The sequence below is a fragment of the Elephas maximus genome, chromosome 1 (genome assembly GCF_024166365.1).
Source record: "Elephas maximus indicus isolate mEleMax1 chromosome 1, mEleMax1 primary haplotype, whole genome shotgun sequence".
NCBI classification, from domain to species: Eukaryota; Metazoa; Chordata; class Mammalia; order Proboscidea; family Elephantidae; genus Elephas; species Elephas maximus.
Genome location: NC_064819.1, coordinates 27,833,531 through 27,858,510, shown reverse-complemented (window position 1 = coordinate 27,858,510; position 24,980 = coordinate 27,833,531). Strand labels below are relative to the sequence as shown.

At 44.2% G+C, this 24,980-nt stretch overlaps 1 protein-coding gene across 3 annotated transcripts in view; it reads right to left on the bottom strand.

Annotated features, from left to right (window-relative positions):
• Positions 1-24,980, bottom strand: part of MASP1 (MBL associated serine protease 1) — a 76,346-nt gene that overhangs the window by 38,275 nt on the left and 13,091 nt on the right. For all 3 annotated transcript variants that reach the window (XM_049880544.1, XM_049880536.1, XM_049880543.1), the window contains exons 3-5: positions 7,189-7,366; positions 4,123-4,254; positions 701-897 (exon numbers count right to left, since the gene is read on the bottom strand). In XM_049880544.1, coding sequence (XP_049736501.1) covers positions 701-897; positions 4,123-4,254; positions 7,189-7,366 — 507 coding nt within the window. The remainder of the gene's footprint in view (positions 1-700; positions 898-4,122; positions 4,255-7,188; positions 7,367-24,980) is intronic.

Sequence of the window (24,980 nt, the reverse complement as noted above, 5' to 3'; positions counted from 1 at the left end):
TGTAGGTGCCTGTCTTTATCCCCACTCAGCATCTCTCCTGAGATGAGACTGCAATATTCAGATGGTGCTCCACTTGGATGTTTCAGTCAATCACTCTCCAAGAACTGCTGATTTTACTTCTCATATATCTTAAAAATATCTCCCTGCCACCCTCACCACAGCTCAAATTCAGGCTAACTTCACATTTTACTTATACCGTTGGAAAAAGCACAAGTTGAGTAATCTTTGACTTGTGGGTATTCTCTTTCTACTCTATTTGCCTTTTACATAGGCTCCTTTCCCCAAGCAGTACTACATAATTTCAGTGCCCAGTGCAAAAGGAGATGTGGGCTTTTTGTTAAAAAATTATGGAGAATTTCAAGGTGGTGGCAGCAGATCATTAAACTGAACCTTTCTGAGCACAGAGTCCCAGGTAACAGCACAAGTTGAATGCCTGTGAAGTTGGCCTTTTAGCAGATTTGACCCAGAAACTCTCCTGCTTAAACCAGGAGGTAGCCAGGGGTCCAGTTTTGGGCCCAAGAAGATCCCTAGATTGGATCCGATTAAGCTGGTGGATATTACTTTAAATAATTACTTTTTTTTGGAAACTAGCTGCTTGGCCTCCTATCCCGGGAGAAGGCAAAGGGCCCAGAATACCAATTTGCCTAAGCCAGCCAAAGTTTTCCAGCCTCACCAGAGCAAGTGTCCATTGCAAGCTTACCTTGATGTAGTCATAGGGGCAGGACACATCAGGATGGTCTTCAATGTCAAAAAGGTCCTCGAATTGCAGGCTTACCCTAAAACCCTCCTCCAGCTCGATTGTGTAGAAACATTCGGAGCTCTTAGGGTAAGGGTTGGGGAAGTCGGGGCTAGTGATGATGCCGGTCCTCTGGGTAAAGAGGTTGTCACTGCACTCCACTATAGGAAATACACCAGAGCAAAATGTCACACCACAGCCTCACCACAGCCACCCCCTTCTTATCTGCTACTGTGTTTGATCTTCCCAGTGGAGCCAGAAGGTCATTGGGGAAGGAATCATTATCCCATTTTACAGATGTGGAAACTAAAGCTCGGTGAGGGTAAGTAACTTATCCAAAGTAGTAAACCTAGTCATTTTCAGAGTCAGGACTCAAACCCAGGCTTTCTAGATCTCTATCCAGGGCTCTTTGCCCTGTGTGATGACTCTTTTCACCAGATTTTCTGATACTGCTGGGTGGGGAGGGGGGGAATAAAAGGGAGCTCAGATATAGGAGAGTTTTGAGATAAAATGGTCAGAGGGAATGTCCGGACTTCTTTTGTCTTGCTTTTTCCTCATCCCAGACTTTCATTCAGGTCTCTGTTTGAAGCCTTTCTTGGTTCCTCATCTAACACAGGCTTCCCCCCCAACTATACGCATCCTTACTCTTTAACCTCTGACCTTGCTTTATTTTTCTTCGTAGTGCTGACCACTCCTTGATATTATGTAATGTATTTGTTTATTTTCTTGCCCCCTCCCTACAGACTATAAGTTCCATGAACTCAGGGATTCTGCTTTGTTGCCCCACTGCATTTACTACCTTGAAGGACCCAGTGTCCTGGGATGCCAGCCATGTCTTAGCCCTGCTGATGCTCCTTTATGCCACTGTCTTAGTTATCTGGTGCTGCTATAACAGAAATATCACAAGTGGATGGCTTTAACAAACAGAAGTTTATTCTGTCATAGTTGAGAAGGCTAGAAGTCCAAATTCAGGATGCCAGGTCCAGGGGAGGGCTTTTCTTCTCTGTCAGCTTTGGAGGAAGGTCCTTGTCATCAATCTGCCCAGGTCTAGGAGCTTCTCAGTGCAGGGACCCCAGGTCCAGAGGACGTGCTTTATTCCTGGCTCTTCTGACTTGGTGGTAATGAGGTCCCTCTCTCTCTCTGCTCAATGCTCTTTTTTATATCCTGTAGATTGTGTCTTGCCTCACTAATGTTATAGAGGTTAGGATTTACAACACATAGGATAACACACCAGATCACAAAATGGTGGACAACCACACAATACTGGGAATAATGGCCTAGCCAAAATGACCCACATTTTTAGGGGACAAAATTCAATCCATGACAGTCCTTGGGCCAACTATCTTGCAACTGGGATGTCAATCCTTTCTGAACCCCATCCTCCTTATTTGGAAATAAGAAAGCTGGTCCAGAAAAGGGGGTGTACCTAACTTAAAGTCACCCAGCTATGAGTTTCAGAGCAAGGTTTGGATTCAGGTTTATTGAATTATGATGTGTTTTCATTTCTACCCCATGCATATGGAGGCAATATCACACTCAAGGGGGCTAAAGTAGCCCAAGGGGAAAGCTTTACTCTTTTCATACATAATGCACAGATATGCATATGGTATATAAACAGATATACAGTATATCTGTGGCATTAAAATTTTATGGAGGGGACAAATATGAAAATAATGTTTAAAAAGGCTTGTGGTGTGGGTGAAAATGAAAAAACGTTTGAGAGACTCTGCTCGACTCTGTGCGTTCTTGTTGTTGTTAGGTGCCATCAGGTTGGTTCCGATTCATAGTGACCCTATGTAAAACAGGACTAAATTTTGCTGAGTCTTGCACCATCATCACAATTGTTGCTATGTTTGAGCTCATTGTTGCAGCCACTGTGTCAGTCCATCTCATTGAGGGTCTTCCTCTTTTTTGCTGACCCTCTACTTTACCAAGCATGATGTCCTTCTCCAGGGACTGGTCCCTCCTGATAACATGTCCAAAGTGAGACAAGTATTGCCATCTTCGATTCTAAGGAGCATTCTGGCTGTACTCCTTTCAAGACAGATTTGTTTGTTTTTCTGGCAGTCCATGGTATATTCAATATTCTTTGCCAACACCATAATTCAAAGGCATCAATTCTTCTTTGGTCTTCCTTATTCATTGTCCAGCTTTTGCATGCATCTGAGGCAACTGAAAACACCATCGCTTGGGTCAGGCGCACCTTAGTCCTCAATGTGATATCTTTGCTTTTTGACACTTCAGAGGATCTTTTATAGCAGATTTGCCCAGTGCAATACATCATTCTTAGTTCCCAATATACTCAGCACATAGCAGATACTTAATAAATATTTACTGAATGAAAACAATAGAAAATATAACCCTCTTCAAGAAAATGCCTACATAGGCCTGTTGTTTTTGTTTTATAAGGATTTTATTGAGAAGTAAGTAGCAGTTTGTGAAAGAGGAGAAAAAAAGAGCCCTTGTCTCCAGCCTTGCCCTCCTCCAAGGATTTTCCAAGTGATCTTTCTAAAACAGGAATCCTTGCCCCCAAGCTACACTATCTACTGGCAGCTCCAAACATTCCACGTTCTACTGTTCCTCTGAACGCCTGCAGAGCTGCTTTCCGGGCCTAAGATGCCTCCTTCTCCTTCTCCATTGACCTCCTTCAAGGTTAACACCTCTGAGAAGCATTTGGTGACTTCCCCAGGCAGACTTAGACTGGATTGTGCTATGTTCGTATTTCCTTTATAGCATCTCCTGCATTTCAACACTTGTTTACGTGGCTATTACCCCACCCTTCCTAGAGTACCTCATGGAAAGTGTCTGAACCCTTCCCTTTCTCCATCCCTGGCCCCAGCCCAGTGACTGCAGCATAGTACTTATGCTGATAAAGGAATGAAAACAAAGAGAGAGAGAAGGAGTAAGAGCTTGCTGTCTCTGTCCTTGCCTCTCTACTCTCTCTTCCTTCTTTTGGACTGAGGTACTCTCTGTGTAAGGGGAACTTAAGGAGCAGTGGAAGAGAAATGAAAAAGGAACTGCTGTGTGAGGCATAGCTCATGGCTCAGGGAGAGAGGACTGGGGAACCCAGCTTTTCCCTTCACTTGACCAGGCTCATAACCTATAGTAGTAGAGGAGACAGGGGCATAGAGTAGAAATGCTGCCCAGGAATAAAGATGGGCTAATCAGCCAGAGTTTCTGTCATGCTGTCCTTTGACAACCCGAGCCCAGGCTCCTGACTAGGTGGGCATTCTAGCATCTTCATCTGTGTAGTATCTCAGGCGCGTCTCTATGAATTCCATTTTAATTATTGCTAATGCATATGTGTTTTTCTTTTGAGCCTTCTCTAATCTGTTTTGGAAGACGTACACCTAAGGGTAATATACAGGATCACCCCTAGGCCCTACCTCGGCAGGTCCTGTTGTCTGTGTGGAGGAGGTAGCCGAATCGGCAGGAGCAGTAGTAGCCACCGATATAGTTATGACAGTAGTGGTCACAGGACAGCTCCTCATCCTCCCGCTCCGTGCACTCATCCACATCTGCGGGACAGGTAGAAGCTCTCAGTCAAACACACACGTGTGGGCTGATGAAAACAGGCAACAGTTACAGGCACTGCCTATGGGCCGGTCACTGTGTTGGGAAGTGCATACGTTCTCCTATTTAACCCTTGCATGGAACCCAGAAAAAAAAACAAACGAAACCCATTGCCGTTGAGTTGATTCTGACTCATAGCAACCCTATAGGACAGAGTAGGACTGCCCCATAGAGTTTCCAAGGAGTGTCTGGTGTATTTGAACTGCTGCTCTTTGTGTTAGCAGCTGGAGCACTTAACCACTACACCACCAGGGTTTATTTCCATTTTACAAATGAGGAAACTCGAACTCACAGAGGTTAGGCAACTTACCCAAGATCACAGACAGCCAGTTTCGAACCCAAGCAACCTGACTCTTGGTGGTGCCATTAGGCCCTCACAGTTTTAATAACAGCCATGTGCTGGCAGGTACTGTCACTATCCACCTTACATAGACGATGAAACTGAGATATAGAGGTATTAAATAACTTACTCAAAGTCCTACAGATAGATAGTAAGTGGCAGTGTTGGGATTCAAATCCAGCTAGGCTTACTCCAGAGCCTGGGTTCTTAACTACTACTCCATGCTTCCTCTCTCTTCCTTTCTAAGTCCTTAATGTGTGCCAATCCTGTCCCAGGCATTGCAAATATAAAGATAAAAAGATGTAACTTCTCAATCCAATTTAAAAAGAATAAGTAAAAAATTTGAACATATCTTTCTCAAAAGAAGATATACACATGACGAATAAGTGCATGACAAGATGCTCAACATCATTAGTCGTTAGAGAAATTCAAATTAAAACCAAAATGAGGTAATACTACAGACCCACCAGAACTGTTAAAATTAAAAAGAATTGACCACACCAAATGTTGTAGAGCAACCAGAACTCTCTCTTACATACTGATGGAGGGGTGTAAATGGCATAAACGCTTTGGAAAAGGTTTAACAATTTCTTATAGAACTAAATACATACCTACCCTAGGGCCCAGCACTTCACTTTCATCACATCATGACTCAGTTCTACTTATCCTTCAAGATCTGGATCAACTTCAAGATCTAACTTACCCACAGCCAGGTAGTATGCATCTAACAGAAATTAAAACGTAAGTTCACAAAAGGACTTGTACAAGAAACTTTATAACAGCTTTGTTCAGGATAGACAAAAAATAGAGAGGGCACAGGTGTCCATCAATGGGAGAATGGATAAACAAACTGTAGTATAGTAATACAATGGAAATTTACTTTGCCAGGAAAGGGAGTGAACTACTGATGCATATAAGGATACAGATAGATATAAAAAACAATATGCTGAGTAAAAGAAGTCTTACTCCCAATATTCTCTGTGTGCTCATTTATATGAAGTTAGAAGAGGCACAACTAACCTATAGTGGAAAAAAATCAGAACGGTGATTGTCTTTAAGAGGGATGGGAGTGAGGATTGACTGGGAAAGACATAAGGGAATTTTCTGGACTAAAGGTTAAATTCAGTGTCTCGTTAAGGGTTTGGTGAACAAATATTGAACTGTAGCTAATGATATGCATGCTGAAGGATTTAGAAAGAAGTGTACTGATGTCTGCAATTTACTTTAAAATGCATCTTAAAAAGGCGTATTGGTGGATAACCAAACCAAACCCGTTGCCTTTGGGTCGATTCCAACTCATAGTGACCCTATAGGACAGAGTAGAGTTTCCAAGGAGTGGTTGGTGGATTTGAACTGCCAACCTTTTTTGGTTAGCAGGCAAGCTCTTAACTACTGTGCCACCAGGGCTCCATTAATGGATGGGTAGATGGACAAATGGATAGATACGGGATAAATCAAATGCAGTAAAAAATAAATGGTAATATCTATGTGGTGAGAATTCAGGTGTTCACTGTAAAATCTTTCAATTTTACTCTGTGTTTGACACTTTTCATACTGTTGGGAAAAAAGAGTGCAGTTCCTGCCCTTGAGGGGTTCACAATAGAGGAAGGAGGACACTGAGGAATCACCACCATTTGTATTTCATGACGGAAGTTATAAGCATATTCATTGGCATTATTTCCCATTTGATCCTCCAGCAACCTTGTGAGGAAGGTAGAACCTATGGGATTGTTCCTACTTCACAGAGAAAGGAACCAAATTTCAGGCCAGGTAAGTGACTAGTCCAAAGTCACACAGCAAGTCACAGCAGAACCGCCCCCCACCCCCCCCGGAATGCTCTTGCCAGCCCTGCGTCTCCTCCATGATAACACACTGCCTCTCAGATACTGCTTATAAATAAGTTCATCACAAGCTAGAAAAGCATGGTGGGGGGAGGGAGGGAGAAGACTGTCACTCTATTGGGGAGGGAGAAACCACTTCCAGGTAAAGGACAGAACATCAAGCAGTGGTGGACTTTGATCCCCATCTTCAAGGATGTGTAGAACTGAGTCATGATGTGATGAAAGTAGAGTGCAAAAGGGAGTTTCAGAAGTGGGAAACCAAATCGTCAAGGAGAGGAAGTTGGAAAGTGGGGAGTAAAGAGTATTTTAGTCTGGCTAGAAAGTAATGGAAGCGGTCTTTGTGAAGAGGCGTACTGAGAACCAAATTGGCAAAGAGACTGAGGCCAGATTGTGGAGGACTTTGAGTGCCAGATGAAGAAGCATGGAGCTTGGAACTAGAAGGGTGGAGTCTGGGGAGATGGGGGCAGGGGAGGGGACGTGAGTGGAGAAGGAATGATAAAGAATCTCATAGGCAATAGCCTCTTTACAGTGTTCTTCACTGGAAGAAGAAAGGAGTGGGGAGGGGCAGTAAAAGTAGGAACAAAAGGGTGAGAGGGAAGGGAAGGAAATAAAAAGGAAGAGGAGGAGAGAGCACAAGACAGTTTCAATCTTTAGAGAGAGAGGAAGTCCCAGGATTAAGTCACCCAGCTCTAACTTACCCATAGCCATGTAGTGGGCATCAAAGCCAGTATATCGTTCCTCATTGGAGAAATCTGACCGGAAAGTGATGGACATGAAGGAGCCAGGGGAAAGGATTGCTTCTTGACCAGGGGTCTGCTCTGTGTCCGTGGTCTCCCTGCCACAGAAGTTTGCCAACACTTGATCTTCAGTTTCTACCTTGGGAGTCAAAGGAAATGCAACAAGATGAGCAGATTCCCAAGGGTGCTTGCTTCTCTGCTGGTCTCCAGGAGGAAAAAGGGTGGTGGCTGCTCATGAGCAGAACAGGCAACCTGGGAAACCCAAGGGAAGGGGACTAGGGGTTCTGGGATTTGAAAGGCACATTACAGGTTAAGTCAATGCAGCCCTTGGTCACTGTTCCATTTATTTTGTTTAGTTCCATCAGAAGTAGCTTGAACCAGACTTAATGGTCTGACAGAGACTGGAGGAAACCCTGAAACTGTGGCCCTAGACACACTGTTAACCCAGAGCCAAAACCATTCCCCAAGCCCACTCTTCAGACAAAGATTAGACAGGACTATAAAACAAAAAATAATACACATGAGGAATGTGCTTCTTAGTTCAATCAGATACATGAGACCAAATGGGTGGCTCCTGTCTGGAGGCAGGATGTGAAGGCAGGAAGGGACAGGAACTGGTCAAATGGACACAGGGAACCTGGGGTGGAAAGAGGGAGTATGCTCTCACATTGTGGGGATTGCAACTAATGTCACAAAACAATATGTGTATAAATTTTCACTTGAGAAATTAACTTGAGCTGTAACCTTTCACCTAAAGTACAATTAAAAAAAAAAAAAAGTAGCTTGACATTTGTCATTCCTATGGACAACTAAATGATTTACTTATTGAAAATAATTAAACGTTAAAATAAAAAAGAAGTTAGATAGCTTATATGGGTTCCATAGGCAATAGCAACTTACCGCATTCCCAAAGGCAAGAAAATGTATTCAGAATGTAAGCCCTTTGTTGAGCACCGGGTGTGTGCCCAGCACTGAACAAAGGAACGGTGATGAGAGAGGAGTAAGCCATATTCCTGTTCACAGGATTGCAGTGCTCAGGTTGAGGAAAACAGACACAGAGAGAGTGTCATAGTGTGACAAGTGCTTTAACTCACTGTGAATGAACTCCATTAGAATGTAAGATGCAGAAGGGCAGGACTTTGTTTTCCTTACAAATGTGATTTTGTTGCATGCAACAGGGCCTGACACACAGTAAAAAGAAAGAAACAAACAAACCTGTTGCAGTTGAGTTGATTTCGACTCATAGTGACCCTATAGGACAGAGTAGAACTGTCCCATAGGGTTTCCAAGGAGCAGCTGGTGAATTCCAACTGCTGACCTTTTGGTTAGCAGCCAAGCTCTTAACCACTGTGCCACCAGGGCTCCTGACACATAGTAGACATCCAGTAAATACTTGTTATCAAGAACTAAAAGTGCAAGATATTCTGAGATGATGGTTGACCTTGAATGCAATAATGCCTTGACAAGAACCCCATTGCCATCAAGTCGATTCTAACTCATAGTGATCCTATAGGACAGAGTAGAACTGTCCCATAGGATTTCCAAATAGCAGCTGGTGGATTCCAACTGCCAACCTTTTGGTTAGCAGCAGAGCTCTTAACCACTGTGCCACCAGGTCTCCCCATGACAAGAAGTGATTCTTAATTCTGGCGGTAAAGGGAAGACATTGAAAGCATTTGATTAAGGAAGCTATGTAATCAGTTAGCTTAAGTAACACAGATACTGCTGAATCATCCAGAAATTGTGTGTGTGTGCGTGTGTTAAGACACACAAAAAATTGCCCATCTGCTAAAATAATTCCCTGCTTTGGAGGAGCCAGAGTCCCTGTATAAACTCAGAAACCCAAGCAAAGATCCTAAACTGGCCACCTAAAGCTGATTTTATGTGGGCTGGGTTTGGGAAACAACATGGTAGCTGGCTGGTCTACCCAGTACTCTATTATACTTAACCCAATTCTTTCAGGCTTGTGTTTGTGTTTGCAACCTCTGGGTAGCCACTTTCATCCAGATGCATGAGAAAATCTCTTACCAAGAATGATTTCTGCTGCCTTTCAAAGTTGTTACAGCAGAATTCTCAAAGGCTGCCTATCTGTAGTAGCTACTAACGGAATCATTGGTCTTTAGCCTAGTATGTCAAAAGTATCTTGACGCTTGACACTTTTATTCTGAAACTAATGGTTTATTTATTTAAAATAAGCTGGAGTTTTAAAGGAAAACAATTTGCCCTGGCAACAAAACACAAGGACAATTAATGACTAACTTTGGGAACTAAAGTGTAAACAGAAGATGAGATCACGGCTTTGCTATTTATTCCTCTTTGCTGCCAATACAAGCTGAACTCACACCATCCTTAATATTGTAGAATGTGCCTTTCTGCACACAACTGAAATGTCCCTTCTTTGAACATCTCAGATGGTATGTTATTTTGGTTAACTGAGTTTTCCAGGTAGCTGAAGGTTTACCTACTAACAATTAATAATAATATAAAATGAAAATATTTTAGATGTAATGCTTTTCAAAAGTATTTTATAGAAACCCCTGCTTTCTTAAGTGAAACATACTGCCCTTTCCTGGTGATCTAGAGACATCACTATGAATGCCAACCATCATGATACTATATCAAAGTGAGACTCTCAAGATACTCAGTTATGTTGTGTGCTTGTCCTGCACTGAATGTCCCCAGGCTATAATGCCTTTGGAATTCTTCAGTTTTCCTTATGGAATGTTTTATTAGCCTGTTAGTTGCACTTTTGTTTGCTTATTTCTAATACATTGTAGAATAGAAACTAGTTAAACTGCTAGAGCTTAATTTAAGTTAGAACTTAACAAAACCAAGACTGATTTAGAGTGAGGACCTGGGGGAGGCATTCTTCTATGAGGAGTTGTGTGAACTGCAGGGCACCAACTTTGGGACCTCTGCTTTGGAGTGATGTAAAGAGTATGAATCTGGCAGTTGGAGGACCTGGGGCCTATTCCCAGCTCTACCATAAACTGCTGTATAACTGTACCCTATCTAGCTCTTGGAGTCCTAGTGGTGCAGTGGTTAAGAGCTTGGCTGCTAACCAAACTGTCAGCAGTTCAAATCTACCGGGTACCCCTTAGAAACCCTATGGGGAAGTTCTACTTTGTTCTATCGAGTCTCTATGGGTCAAATCGACTCAACAACAATGGATTTTTGGACCTAGCTCTCAGTTACCCACTTGCAAACCAGGGGTTTAAACTAGCTGAGCTCTAGGTTCCCTTCTAATGCTGACGTCCTAGTATACTACTCGTCTCTGGGGCCGTCATGCCAACATGATGGAACCCAAATGACCCAATGCACTGGGCAAATCTGCTGCAAAAGACCTCTTTAAAGTGTTAAAAAGCAAAGATATCACATCGAGGACTAAGGAGTGTCTGACCCAAGCCATGGTATTTTCAATTGCCCCAAATGCATGGGAAAGCGGGATAATGAATAAAGAAGACTGAAGAAGAATTGACGCCTTTGAATTAAGGTGTTGGTGAAGAATATTGAATATACCATGGACTGGCAGAAGAACAAAAAAATCTGTTTTGGAAGAAGTGCAACCAGAACGTTCCTTAGAAGCAAGGATGGTGAGACTTCGTTTCAGGTGCTTTGGACACGTTTTCAGGAGGGACTAGTCCCTGGAGAAGGACATCATGCTTGGTAAAGTGGAGGGTCAGCGAAAAAGATGAAGACTCTCAACCAGATGGACTGACACAGTGGCTGCAACAATGGGTTCAAGCATAACAACGATGGTGAGGAGGGTACAGGACAAGGCAGTGTTTTATTCTGTTGTACACAGGGTCTCTATGAGTCAGAACCAATTCTAAGTCACCTAACAACAATAACTGTATACTAATGACAGATCATCATAATCATACATTAAATAAACTAGCTCTAAGACGATGAACAAGAGTTTCAACAGACACAGATTACTGCCTGCTGATGAACTTGAACTTGTTTGCGGCCTATAACAATGTAACACAGAATCAATTATGAATGAATAGTCATGCATTTAGCATTAACAGCTTCAGCCACAGCAACCTCTTTCTTGTAACTTCTCCATGGCCTGTTGGCTTCTATACTGCCTGTAGCATGAATACGTTCAAGTGAAACCAACCAGAGATAATTTGCATTAAGGGAAAGGCCTCATGAGAGTCTGTGATAAATAACCTCCCTCCTTGTAACTTCTAGGCTGAAGAACTATTTCATGATGGCTGTTAAAGTGTCATCTCCTGCAGAGTGGTGCTATTCCAGAGACCAGGTAAGCAAGCCCCAGGGGAGACCACGGGAAAATCTGAGCCCTATACACTTTTAAGAGCCGGGAAGAGAAAGCCAGTAAGTAGCCTGGAGCCCTGGGAATTCGGCCTGCAGCCCAGAATAGAATCCTGGAATATTAGAGAGACTTTTAAGAGCTATTTTAATCCTCCTTCTAGAGAAAACTGAGGTTCAGAGAGGGAAACTGATTTGCCCAAGGAAAGAAAACCATGAGCATCCTCCGATATCAGCTTTGCTTATGGAACTGTTCTGACCCTGGGGAAAGGGACCCACCAACCCAGAGAATACATGACAAAAGACACAGACACTTGGCCAAACAATTTTTCTAGCTCAAGGACCTCTTGAAACCTTATCTTGTGTGAATGGACTGTCTCCCAGAGAGGATGTGGCTCAGTGACAGCTCCGGCCATAACCTAAACAGAGGGGTCAGCGGCCCTGGTTTACTTTGTCAGGCCCTGCTGTGGATTGTCAATTTCTACAAAGATCATTTACCTCTGAATACAGCGAGTGATTAAGCTCTGGTTTCTGTTGACTATCCCATCTCTGGGGTCATGGTGCTAACATGATGGAAGGAGGGAAAGGCCCTATCAAATGCAGATACAAAATTCCTAACGATAGAGACTCAAGTGGCTGTGGATCACAGGCTCTTCAGTTTTCTATTTCTCATTGCTGTCAACCATGTTCCTTTAGGCTATTGTTATTTAGGGTACCAACAGGTGAATGTATGGCCTCATCATTTTCCTCTCAATTCTTTTCAACAAGTATTTATATACAAAGTTCTGTGAGGACTATAATGTGGGGGATGCCGAGAATTACTTATTTGTTGCATGAGCTTAATAAACAAGTCACCTACCTCAGGGACATTGAGATTTATGAGGAAAATTAGATGAGCACTCAAATGTGTATGTGTCAGGGTGTGTAACTGCAATGAAAGACAGGCAGCCCAGGGGTTTAAAGAAGGGAAAAATTATATCCAGCTGAAGCAAACCAAACCCATTGCTATCAAGTTGATTCCGACTCATAGCGACCCTATAGGACAGAGTGGAATTGCCCCATAGAGTTTCCAAGGAGCACCTGGTGAATTCAAACTGCCGACTTTTTGGTTAGCAGCCATAGCTCTTAACCACTACGCTACCAGGAATCTGAAAACATTTAGTAGAATAGAATGCCCTTTGAGCTGCAGACTGAAAGGTGACTACCAGGATTTAGGTAGATGGAGATCACGGGTAGAGGGCTGGGGGGTTGTAGGGAGACCATCCAGACAGAGGGAATAGCCAAGGGCTGTTATACTCATTCAGGAGCCCCTGGGTGGTGCAAAAGATTAATGTGCTCCACTGCTAACAGAAAGGTTGGAGGCTCGAGTCTTCCCAGATGCTCCTCAGAGGAAAGGCCTTGTACTCTACTTCTGAAAAATCAGCCGTTGAAAACTCTATGGAGCACTGTTCAACTCTGACCCACATGGGGTCGCCATGAGTTGGAGTGGACTTGATGGCAACCGGTTTACTGGTGAGGGGTATTCAGGGTCTCGCCATCTCCCCGGGTTGTAGGGAAGAGGCTCTGTTGAGGACACAGAGCTGAGAGGAGAGATCTAAGAAGCTGGAGTCTTTTTTTTCCACGTATTTTCTGACTCAGCAGAAACAGCACAAACCTGCTGGCAAAATCAGGGTAGGGCAGCAGGCAGTTGGCCAGCTTTCCGTGGGAGGACAGCTACGATGGCTCCCTGCTTGTCCATAGAGTCAACACATCTGAGTTTCCAAAGTGCACTGACAAGCAATGCTGCTAATTTGTTCTTCTGAGCAATGTATAGAAATGGATGCTTTTTCCTCATTTTTTGAGGGAGGAAATGGAAGCCCAGAGAGTTTAAGTGAATTGGGCAAGGTCACATGCTAGCAAGTAATGGACCCAGGTTCATAACTGCAGCATCCCGATTTCCTAAGCCAGTGCTTCTTTAAGACATGAGGTAAACCAAGGAAACTGAGGCTCAAAGAGTTATGTAACTCACTCAAAGGTCACATAGCCAGTTAACAGCAGGACCAAGACCAGGACTCAGATATACTAATATTTCTCGTAGTGTTCTTATTTGTTATTTTTTAATCAGAATAAGATCTTCCTGACAGAACCGAGTAAGTCCCTAATAAGGTATTGTGTACATGCAAATGATAAACAACATAAAAAAAAATATGGGAGCCCAAGAAACAGCTGGCAGGAGCTAGGGAGCCCAAGAATTCCACTGCTGCCAGGAAAGATGGCACATTTGCAGGATGGTCTCCAGGCAGCATGAACCTGGGGAGAAGAAAGAGCTGGCTGGGGCGGGGGTTCTGCTTCAGGCATGGGAAGCCAGCATCCCGCAGGTGGGAAACTGGCAGTACCCACCGTCCCAGTGGGAGAGGCGTGGGGGGTGGTGGGTGAGGAGAGCCTGGGAATCCTGGCTGGGTAGGAGGGTTAGGGCAGGATTTACACTCTCTTTGACTGGTGAATGGCTCAGACTCTCCCACCCCACCCCTTCTGGGACTTCAGAGCTGGACTCATTCACATGCAAATCCCCTCAGCAGATCCGAGGCTGGGCCCCAAACAGTTCGGAGACAGGAAAATAGCCCAAGGAAGGGGGAAAAAACAAAGGGTCATTGTGCTCTTCAGCAGCCCAGGCAGGCTGGCTCAAGGTGTGTTTCAGTAGGGGCTGGGGTGAAGGCTGTGATTAGGCAAGTGCTGAGCTGGGAGCTCTGAGAAGGTCCCTTTGGTGCAGACGGTTAACACACTTGGCTGCTAACCGAAAGGTTGAAGGTTCGAGTCCACCCAGAGGTGCTTTGGAAAAAGGCCTGGTGATCTCCTTCCAAAAACTCCATATTGAAAACTCTATAGAGCACAGTTCTACTCTGATACACATGGCGTTGGAATCCACTCCATGGCAACTGGTTGGATTTGGAGCTGGAGAAGGGACTTGTGTTGGGCTCAGTCACTAGAGGAGTTTTCAGGAATGTGTGAGCTGGTGCCCAGGAGACTGCCCAGGAGCCTGCCTCTCCCAGGCTCAAATCTATATCCTCAAATCTTGCCATGGGAATCCTTCAAGAGCTCTGGACTAGGAAGCCAGTGACCTGGGTCCTAGTTATCGTTCACCCACTTGCTTGTGTGTCACTTTCATCTCTCCAGGCAGTGGTGGGCTGGAGTCGGCTAATACCAGCTAACAAGAGCAAATTGTCAATTTTTTGTAACCCTGTTGTTAAACACAGCTGCCAATAAGCATTAAGTTTCCTAAACTCACAACTGAATCAATTATATTAAAAAAACAAATCATATTAAAACTCATACCTTTCTAATTATTTTAGTGCTTTACTGTACTCTTGGCTCTGTTAAGGTCTACTACTTCTGCATGGTGAACGGTGGGCTACTGAGCATCTTTTTCCAACTCCGTGATCAGTGACATCAGCTTGGTGGCTTGGAATTGGCCACGGTGGGAGTATTTAAGGTGCAAGTCAGGACCCCCTCATCCTCCCCACACCGATTGTTAAGCATTTACAAGCACATCACCCTCCCCAGGCCTCAGTGGGCATTAATACTGTCCTCTAAGGAGTTCCCCAGGTTACCATGTACTAGGCTGCTAACTGAAAGGTTAGAGGCTTGAGTTCATCCAGAGTGCCTTGGAAGAAGGGCTTGGCGATCTACTGGTGAAAAACCAGCCATTGAAAACCTTATGGAGCACAGTTCTACTCTGACACACATGGGGTCTTGTGGTCTCCATAAGTCAGAGCTGACTCTGTAACAACTGGTTAGAGTCAGGGGGTCAAATGTGACATTGGGGACGAAGGCAGCTTGCAAGCTCTGGGATGGCTTATCGGCATTGAGCAGGGACTCTATTTCCCAGGACCCCCCCCCCGTTGCTCTGACCCCTCCCTTCTTGCGTCTCACCTGTACCTGTCTGCCTTCATCTCCCCTCTCTATCCCTCTTTCTCAGCTCAGTGACAAGGCCATCCCAGCTGTTCATCAAATACTTCACCACCTTTAAGGCCTTTGCATTAGCTGTTCCCTCTGGTTGGAATGCTTTTCCCACAGAAAGCTACATGGTTAACTTCCTCTTCTTCAAGTCTTTGCTCAAATGTAACCTCCATAAGGCCTAACCTGACAACCGTATTTAAAATCATAATCCCTACCCTCACCCAAGGGAGCTCTGGTGGTGCAATGATTAAACACTTGGCTGCTAACCAAAAGGCTGGTGGTTCAAACCCACCTGTGGGAAAAAGACCTGCTGATCTGCTCCCATAAACGTTACAGCCTAGAAAACCCTACAGGGCAGTTCTACTGTATCACATTGGGTCACTATGCATTAAAACTGACTCGAGGGCACCTAACAACAATAAAAACACCCCCACCCAGGAGTCCCTGGGTGGTGCAAATGCTTAGCTGCTAACTGAAAGGTTGGCAATTTGCGTCTACCCAGAGGTGACTCAGTCTGGCTATCTACTTCCGAAAAAAAACTAACCACCGAAAACCCTGTGGAGTACAGTTCTACTCTGACACATAGGGGGTTGTGATGGGTCCTAGTTAACTTGATGGGCACCTGGCTTTTTGGATCCCCTTTTCTCTGCTGGGAAACCCTGGTGGTGTAGTGGTTAAGAGCTACATTTGCTAACCCAAAGGCCCGCAGTTTGAGTCCACCAGGCACTCCTTGGAAAATCCATGGAGCAGTATGACTTTGTCCTATAGGGCCGCTACGAGTTGGAGTCTACTCAACGGCAGTGGGTTTGGTTTTGGTTTTTTCTCTGCTGTATTTCATTTCTTTGCCTGTCATCTTATTGCTCACTCTACAATTTACCTAAGGGTTATGTTTAATGTTTGTTGTCTGTTTTCCCCAGTGCAATGTAAGTGCCATAACTACAGGGATTTCTGTCTTCTTAATTACTGCTCTATTCCAAGCTCTTGTAAATAGCAGGCACTCGATGAGTATTTGTGGACTCAGTGAATAGATGGATGCATTTCCCACACTGCCTTTTCTCTCTATGAGCATACCAAAGTAACAGCTTGGTGTCTTTCCTTGAATCTTAGCCCCGCTTTTACTGTTCAGACTAAAGGTGAACCCAAGGGCAGCTGTGAACACACAGGTCCACCCCTACTCCACTGCACTCCTGCCTCACACCCTGCCATTCTATGCTCCAGCATGGGGAGCTTCCTTCTGTTTTCCATCACCCTAGAGCCTGTGCTGTTTGCATTTCCTGCACAAAATGAGCGTTTATCACACTGTTCTGAAGCTCGTTTTCACCTCCCAGTCCTTCTGAATCAGCTAGAAGAGGTGTTTGGGACCCGCTCCCCCACCCCCCCACCCATGTCTCTGGAGTGGAAGAATCCTGCTGGAGACTAGAAGTGAAATACATGAAAATGTTTATCCATTTCTCATTTCCTTTGGGGCCCAGGACCTTCTTCCTCCCCCCAGTCCCTGGAGCAAGCCCTGTCGGCTCCCAGAGAATGAGCAGAGCTGCTTTGGAAGCTGGGGTCAGTGGTAGCCTGAAGGTTGAGGGCATGTTCTAAGTAAACACAGAGGCTGCTCAGAAATTAGGAGTGTGTAGAGTCAGTCCTGGAGGAGAAGGAGGGCTTGGGAAGGATTTCTCTCTTAATTACCCGGCAGGATACATTCTGACCCAGTGTGGCCTGGGGGCAGGAGCACTATACTGGAAGTGGTAGACCCTCAGAACCGGAAGGGCTTGGAGAGGCCAGCTAGTCCAGCTCCCTCATTGGGCATATGTGGAAAGTAAGGCCCACAGTAAAGCAGTAACTTGTCCAAGGTCTCTGAAGGAGTCGGTGGCTGATTTCTACTCCAGAGTACCTTCCTTTTCTCCCACTGCCAGGAGACACATGCCTTTTCCCGTTCTGCCCCAGCACTGCGCCTGCTGCTGGTGAGAACAAAGACATGGGCCTTGAACTGATGAGGCTGATGATCTAGTGGGAATGACCCTGAGTTCACCATTTAAAACTTGTGCACCACAACCAGATACATCAAGCACTTTCCCATCCTTCGTGGCTCAGACTCCATTTATTATTTTTTTTACAAGATATTTTTCCTCACAAAGATGAGATAAAAGAGAAAATTCTTTAACAAAATCTTGACAACATAAGGGACCCTTAGAGACCTTCAAGGACCTTCCATTTTACTAAAGTTTACTAAATTACCCCAATAGGCAAAGCGTTGACTTAGGAATGATGCGTGATTAGGAAGCAAATCAATGTCCCTCCCAGCACAGAGCCTGTTCTAAGAAGGGCCCCGTGGAGAGATAGAACCATGACTGGGGAGTGGGAAGACCTGGGTTTAATACCTGGCTTTGCTGTAGAGAAATACATAAATCCATTTAAACGCTTTGGTACCAGTTTCCTTCTCTGTATTGAGGCATTAATACCCCCCTGCCCTTCATATTCCATAAGAACTAAATGAGGTAATAAATTAGAAACTGTCACAGAATTTGTGTTACTAAAGGTAAACACACAGGAGAAATAAACAATTGTCTCATTTCAACAATCCTTTCAAAGTATTTTTCCATCAACTGCCTGATAAAGCCGATGGACATGAATAAGGTCACATAACCAGTTAGTGGTAGAGTCAGGGTATCAATTATCAGTTACTGTTGAGCTGACTTAGACTCACAGTGACCTCATGTATGTCAGAGAATAACTGTGCTCCTTCGACGGCACTGGGTTTTTTGGGTTTAGGGTTTCAGTGGCTGATTTTTCTGAAGCAGGTCTCTAGGCCTTTCTGAGGCCCTTCAGGGTGGACTCGAACCTCCATCCTTTTGGTGAGCAGCTGAGCACATTAACAATTTGAACCACCCAGGGACTCAGGGTAGATGAGAAAAATGACAATCTTTGAGGGTCTGGTGATACCAGGCAGGGACTTTGTTATGCCTACTGTCACCATTATAACCACTATAATTGTAGTATTTATCAAGCTAATTATATATATGTTGGGCCTTGTACTTAATCATTACATGCTTGAGATAGACATTATCATTATCCTCATTTTACAGATGGAGAAAGGAAACCTTAGCAAGGTTGAGCAACTGCTTCAGTGAGAGGTGGGTGTAGGACCTGACCTCAGGTCTGACTGGCTGTATTCCCTGGACCCTAACCACTTCATTCGATCGCTTTTTGAAGTTTTGATTCTACTTATACCTGTCATTTTGTTTAAACTCTTCCACAAATTAGGAGGAAGGTATTGTATCACATGAACTTTATTTCACTGCTAACAAAACCAATACTTAGGGAGGTTGAGAAGCTTAGCTGTGGTCTCTCATTAAGATGGTGGCAGAGACAGGATTTAACCCTCAGTGCTGGGCTCTTTCCATCACTGTCTTCTCTTGTCTCCATGCTGTTTCCACATCTACTCTATGGCCCTTAAGCCCTGTCTCAAAATCTAGACCAGCATTTCCAACCGTACTTCAAATTCAGTGCACTTCAACAAATTCTGAACCTTCCTATACCTCCTCCTTCTCCTCATGTTCCTAATCTTCATTTCTGGGAAAGTAGCCACCATCGTGTCAAAACCTGTGATTGAAACCTGTGATTCTTCCTTCTCCTTCTTCTATACTCAGCCATTCCTGTGGAGTCCACCTCCATATATCTCTGTCTGGGTCTCCATAGCTCTCCTAGATGCCCATCGTCTTCCTTGGAACATACCATATTCAGTATGGCCACTTTCAATGTAGCAGCAGTCACCCAAATGGCCTCTTTTGATGGTTTCAATTTCTTTTGACTTAGCCTGTGATTAACTCCCTTACACAGGGCTCCAGATTAACCTTCTTCAAGCATGTCCTGAAGGTCACCCATTACCCCCACTCCCACTTCATTGTTTCTGATTGGAGGTCCTAGACTCAAATACAGAAAACATAATTGAGTGAAATAGGCTGTTTGATATTCTTTAGACAGAAACACACATTGCAGATCAAATACTGAGGAATATTCTTCACTTCTTAAGAAAAATATGTTTTCACCAGTTTTCCTGAAATATATGTTCTTCCCAGCTACTTTCATCTTTTCTGCTTTTGATAGAGACACGAGAGGAGGAGTGAGTTTCACTCTCTCTACTGAAAGAGAAGCAATGGTGCAAGCAAGATGTAAGAAAAGAATTTCCTTGGAAATGGGAATGGTGGGGACCCTATCTCAGGGCTGACCTCCTCCTGGTGCCAGCTGATTGTTGCCAGGCAGAAAGGTGCCAGAGTTGCCAGATTTTCTAAGGAAACTTGGAAATGTGGATTTTTGGATGAGTTCAGAAATTTTTTAACATTGACATTAATTCCTCGCTCCTCCACCCACCCCCAACCACAGCGTGAACCAATATTAGGGAGCCCAACAAAATACATTTGCAGAATTAATTCAACGTATTAACCACTTATTTACAAACTTGGCTTCACATGTTAAAACCCAAATTTATCAAGGATCTTCTTAGTTTATCCCTCAGGTGATCTTTCTAGGTTTTTCTCTTATATCTTCCTAAAACATGCCAATTTGTCTACTCTCCATTCTCCATCATTCCCATCCTTTTCAGCCTCCATTCCTTTACGGTAACTCTGCTGGAACATTCTGCCTAGGGAACTGCACTGCTGAGTTTCTATATATCCCAGGAGACTTATCTCAGACATCAACTCTTCCAGAAGCCTTTCCTGGCCACCCGGCGATGACCACTCCCAAATTTACGTACTGCCTCTTACCTCTTGTGTTACTTAACCTGGGTCTAATTTACTTATGATGCACTTGACTCATCACACTCTGTCAGACTGTGAATTTCTTGAGGGCAGCAACTGTGTTACTCTCCTTTGCAGGAATAGTCCTTTGTACAGTGTCTAGTTTATGACACTTCTTCAATAGGATTCTTGGGCTTCATTCCATTGACAATGGAGAGCCATTGAAAGAATTCGAGGGTGACACATTCAAAGTAATTGTTTAGGAAGACCCCACTGGAAGCATGTAGAGGGTGGACTGGATGGGGGAAGACTGGTGGCTGCTAGGCTAGGTGAGGAATAACAATTGGAACTACGGAGCTAACAGTGGAAAGGATGGAAGAAATGTTGGATGCATCAAGAATATAGGATTAATAAGAGTACAATGGAGTTGCATCATATGAGCATTTAACAGATGTCAACTATATGCACTCAACGAGAGAAATCAAAAAGAGAGAGAGAGAATAAAAAAGGAATGCAAGGTGATTTTTGCCTCCTTTTCCAATGAGTAGAGGCCATGGTGTGAGCTTGAAAATGGGATGTGTGAGTCTGCTGTTCTTTTGGTAGTTCTGGTTCCTAAGAGCTTTCTTCAGTAACGAAAACTCTATATTTCTTTATAAGCAAGTTGACCTCGTCATCTGGTGTTCAACCAAGGAAACTGTAAATTGTTCCATTTCTCTGTGTTGGGGTGGGGGTGGGGAGGTCTCTTCTGGACTTACTGAAAGATGGTTGTTGTTCTTCTTCGGTGCCATTGAGTTGATGCCAACTTATAGAGACCCTATTATGCACAACAGAACGAAACACTGCTTGGTCCTGCGCCATCCTCACAATCGTTGCTATGCTTGAGTCCATTGTTGCAGCCACTATGTCAGTCCATCTTATTGAGGGTCTTAGGCTTTTTTGCTGACCCTATAGTTTACCCAGCATGATGCTCTTCTCTGGGTTCTGACCCCTCCTAATAACATGTCTAAAATATGTGAGATGTCATCTCACCATCCTTGTTTCTAAGGAGCATTCTGGTTGTACTTCTTCCAAGACAGATTTGTTCATTCTTTTGGCAGTCCATGGTATATTCAGTACTCTTTGTCAACACCACAATTCAAAGGTGTCAATTCTTCTTCTGTCTTCTGTATTTGTTGTCCAGCTTTCACATGCATATGAGGTGATTGAAAACTCCATGGCTTGAGTCAGGTGCACTTAGTCTTCAAGGTGACGTCTTTGCTTTTTCACACTTTAAATGATACTCTACTGTATTTCAGGGATTTTCGAGAGTAAGTTTGACTATAGACAATTTTTTCCTTACCTTGTAACTTAAAAATGGAAACACCTACAAGATGATACCCCGCCGTAGCTTAATTTATTTTAAAGGACACTGGACTGGAAGTCTTGAGATGTAAATTCTGGTCCCAGTGTGACCTAGGCCAATAAATGGATTTTCCCTGGCCTTTAGACATGATGGTCATGGAGCTAGGTAATGATTTCTAAAGTGTTAGATTCATAGAATATCAGGGCTAGGTGGGCATTACAGACCATCTGATTTAACCCCCTATAGTTGACAGAGGAGGGAACAGGCCTCTCCAGAAGCAGTTACTTGCTCAAGGTTACTGTGAGCTAGTAAAAATGAAAACCAGAACCCAAGCCTCCTGATTCCCAGTCCGTGCATTTGTCCTCTGCACCAGGCTGCCTGCAGCTTTAACAAGCTGTGATCCATATGCCTCATCTGTGCGCTGCAGGAATCCACACATTGCAGCCACATTCCAAAGAAGCAGATGCTGCTGTGCAGATGTGCACATGCCTTGAAGACCAAGGACTGCGGGAAATCAGGCTGGAGAGGAATTTTAATAAAATTTGAGCATCTGGACAAGAGCCTTGGGGTCCTGCTCTTCTTCTTTAAGTGACTGATGTTCAGTGTCAGCTCTTCTATCCTCAGCACCCTGATGGACCTGGGTGGGAAGAGTGGTTTGTGGGCTTCTGCTGGTCCAGAAAGAGTTCCTGTGAGCTGGACTCTGCGAGCTGTTAACGTGCTTGGCTGCTGATTGAAAGGCTGGTGGTTCAAGGCACCTTGGAAGAAAGCTGGTGATCTACTTTTGAAATATCTGACACTGAAATCCCTATGGAGCATAGTTCTACTCTGACACACATGGGTTACCATGAGTTGGAACCAACTCAACAGCAACTTTTTTTTTTTTTTTTTAACAAGTTTGCCAGAGGAATTTAGTCACAGAGTGAAAAACCTTCAAAACAGGGGATGCTATTCTGTCAAAGGACAACCAATGTTATTTAAAGTTGCTTGGGGAAGGACAGTGGCATGATATGTTTACAAGTTCTCTTCAGATGATCTGCCATCAAGGCATCCCCAGAAGACTGCAGACTCTTAATGGAGCGCTTATGGCCTTGGGACTTTGAGAAGAGGCTATTGTAACATGTTATTACCATTTTCTGGTATTATCCTGACTAGGATAATGAGAGTTTGGTGGGGTAACTGGGAAAGTTCTGGCAAGGAGGATCGAGATTAGAATTTTAGGATTTAAGGAAATTTAGGAATCATCTCATCGCACTCTGTCATTGAACAGATGGGAAAACAGAATTTTGGTGGGGGGTGTTGACTTTCCCAGGGATCACATGGCACGTTAGTGCTTTTACTCAGTTGGAAAAGGAAGAGCTTCTCTCTTAATTCGTAGCCAGAGAAAGCATCTAGTCTGGTCAGGGAGGGTCACAATTAGAAGTAACAAACAGGTTTCAACTGTATGTGAAAAGCTTCTGGGTTTGGGACCTAGAGGTCTGAGTGCCAGTTCTGTCCATGGATTCTGAGCTTATGACTCCTATTCTGTCTAGTAGAACTTGACTAAAAAGCTCAAACCAAACCTGTTGCCATCAAAGTTGATTCTGACTGATAGCAGCCTTATAGGGCAGAGCAGAACTGCTCCATATGGTTTCTAAGGAGCAGCTGGTGGATTCAAACCACTGACCTTTTGGTTCGCAGCTGAGTTCTTAACCACTGTGCCACCAGGGAGCCAAAAATAGCCATTCCTGCTTGACTACCCAAACCAAGCCCATTGCTATCAAGTTGATTCCGACTCATAGCGACCCTGCTTGACTAGTGCAGCAATATTCAAGCTGTAACTCCTCAAAGGTACTGTATGGGAGATCTCCAAGCATGAACCAGCAGACTGAGCTTCAGGGCCATTTTCAACCTGAGTAGCTCCCCTTTTATTAGTTTTCCATTTTGAGGCTACTCAAAGATTTGTTAGAAGAAGAAAAGGGTCACTGGGGAGAGAATATTTGAAAAACGACAATAATAACAACAGCATGGGACTCGGTGAGTCTCCAGAGCACCCCTGCATCCCTGACATTCCATGATTTGTCTGTGACTTTTAGAGGGAAGCTCTGTTGGGCATGTGTGGGCAAGGGCACAGGGCCCTGGCATCTCCACGTGAACACCAGGTGTCAACATTTGAGGGCGCAGCCTCCGGCAGAGGGAGGCCTGCTCATACCCTACAGCTGCTGAAATCTCTTCAGGGAGGCAAAGCTCCACGCCAGGATGGTATTCTGAAAGACAGCTGTGTAAGCATAAATCCAGATGTACGTTTTTACCGCCCCTCACTCCCCCACCCCCCAGTGTTAACCCGTCTTCCAAAAGAATTGGGAAAACATGTCTGAGTCAGAGAGGCAAGCACGGTAGGCACCTCAGGCAGCAGCTCAGTCCAAGTTGCCTCAAGTGAACTGCTTCTTTGCTGTGCCCAGAAATCACTTGGCCTGCTAAAGGGATTCTAATTTTGGAGAAGAAAGGCCCTATAAGATTTTCTCATCCCTCTTTTACAGACAGAGCCTTGGTGCTGCCGCGGTTAAGTGCTTGGCTGCTAACTAAAAGGTCTGCAGTTCAAATCCACCAGCAGCTCTTTGGAAACCCTGTGGGGCAGTTCTACTGTGTCCTATAGGGTCACTGTGAGTCGGCATCAACTCAAGGGCAATGGGGTTTTTTTTTTTTTTTGGTTTATTTTACAGATGCACAAATTTAGGTCTAGAAAGGGAAGGTTTCTTACCGCAGGTCATCTGGAACCAGGACAAGCATTTCCTGAATGTCAGGCAAGACGCCAGGACCAGGCTGCCCCTTCCAGAGGGCCTAGGTCCATCTCCTTGGGGTTTTGGGAAGATGTCTCACCACCCAGGATGTTGGTTTTGTTAAGTGTCATTGAGTTGGTTCTGACTCAGAGCAACCCTCTGTACAACAGAACAAAACACTGCCTGGTCATGCGCCAACCTCACAACTGTTGCTATGTTTGAGCCCACTCTATCAATTCATCTCATTGAAGGTCTTCCTTTTTCACTGACCCTCTATTTTTTTTCTACTTTACCAAGCATGATGTCCTTCTCCAGAGACTGGTCCTTCCTGATAACATGCCCAAAGCACATGATGTGAAGTCTCATTATTCTTGCTTCTAAGGAGCACTCTGGCTGTACTTCTTCCAAGACAGATTTGTTTGGTCTTCTAGCAGTCCATGCTATATCCAATATTCTTTGTCAACATCACTGTTCAAAGGTATCAATTCTTCCTCGATTTTCCTTATTCATTGTCCAGCTTTTGCATGCATATGAAGTGATTAAAAATACCATGGCGTGAGTCAGGTGTACCTTAGTCCTCAAGGTAACATCTTTGCTTTTTAACATTTTATAGAGGTCTTTTGCAGTGGATTTGCCCAATGGAATATGTCATTTGATTTCTCGACTGCTGCTACAGTGGGTGTTGATTGTGGACCTAAGTAAAATGAAATCCTTGAC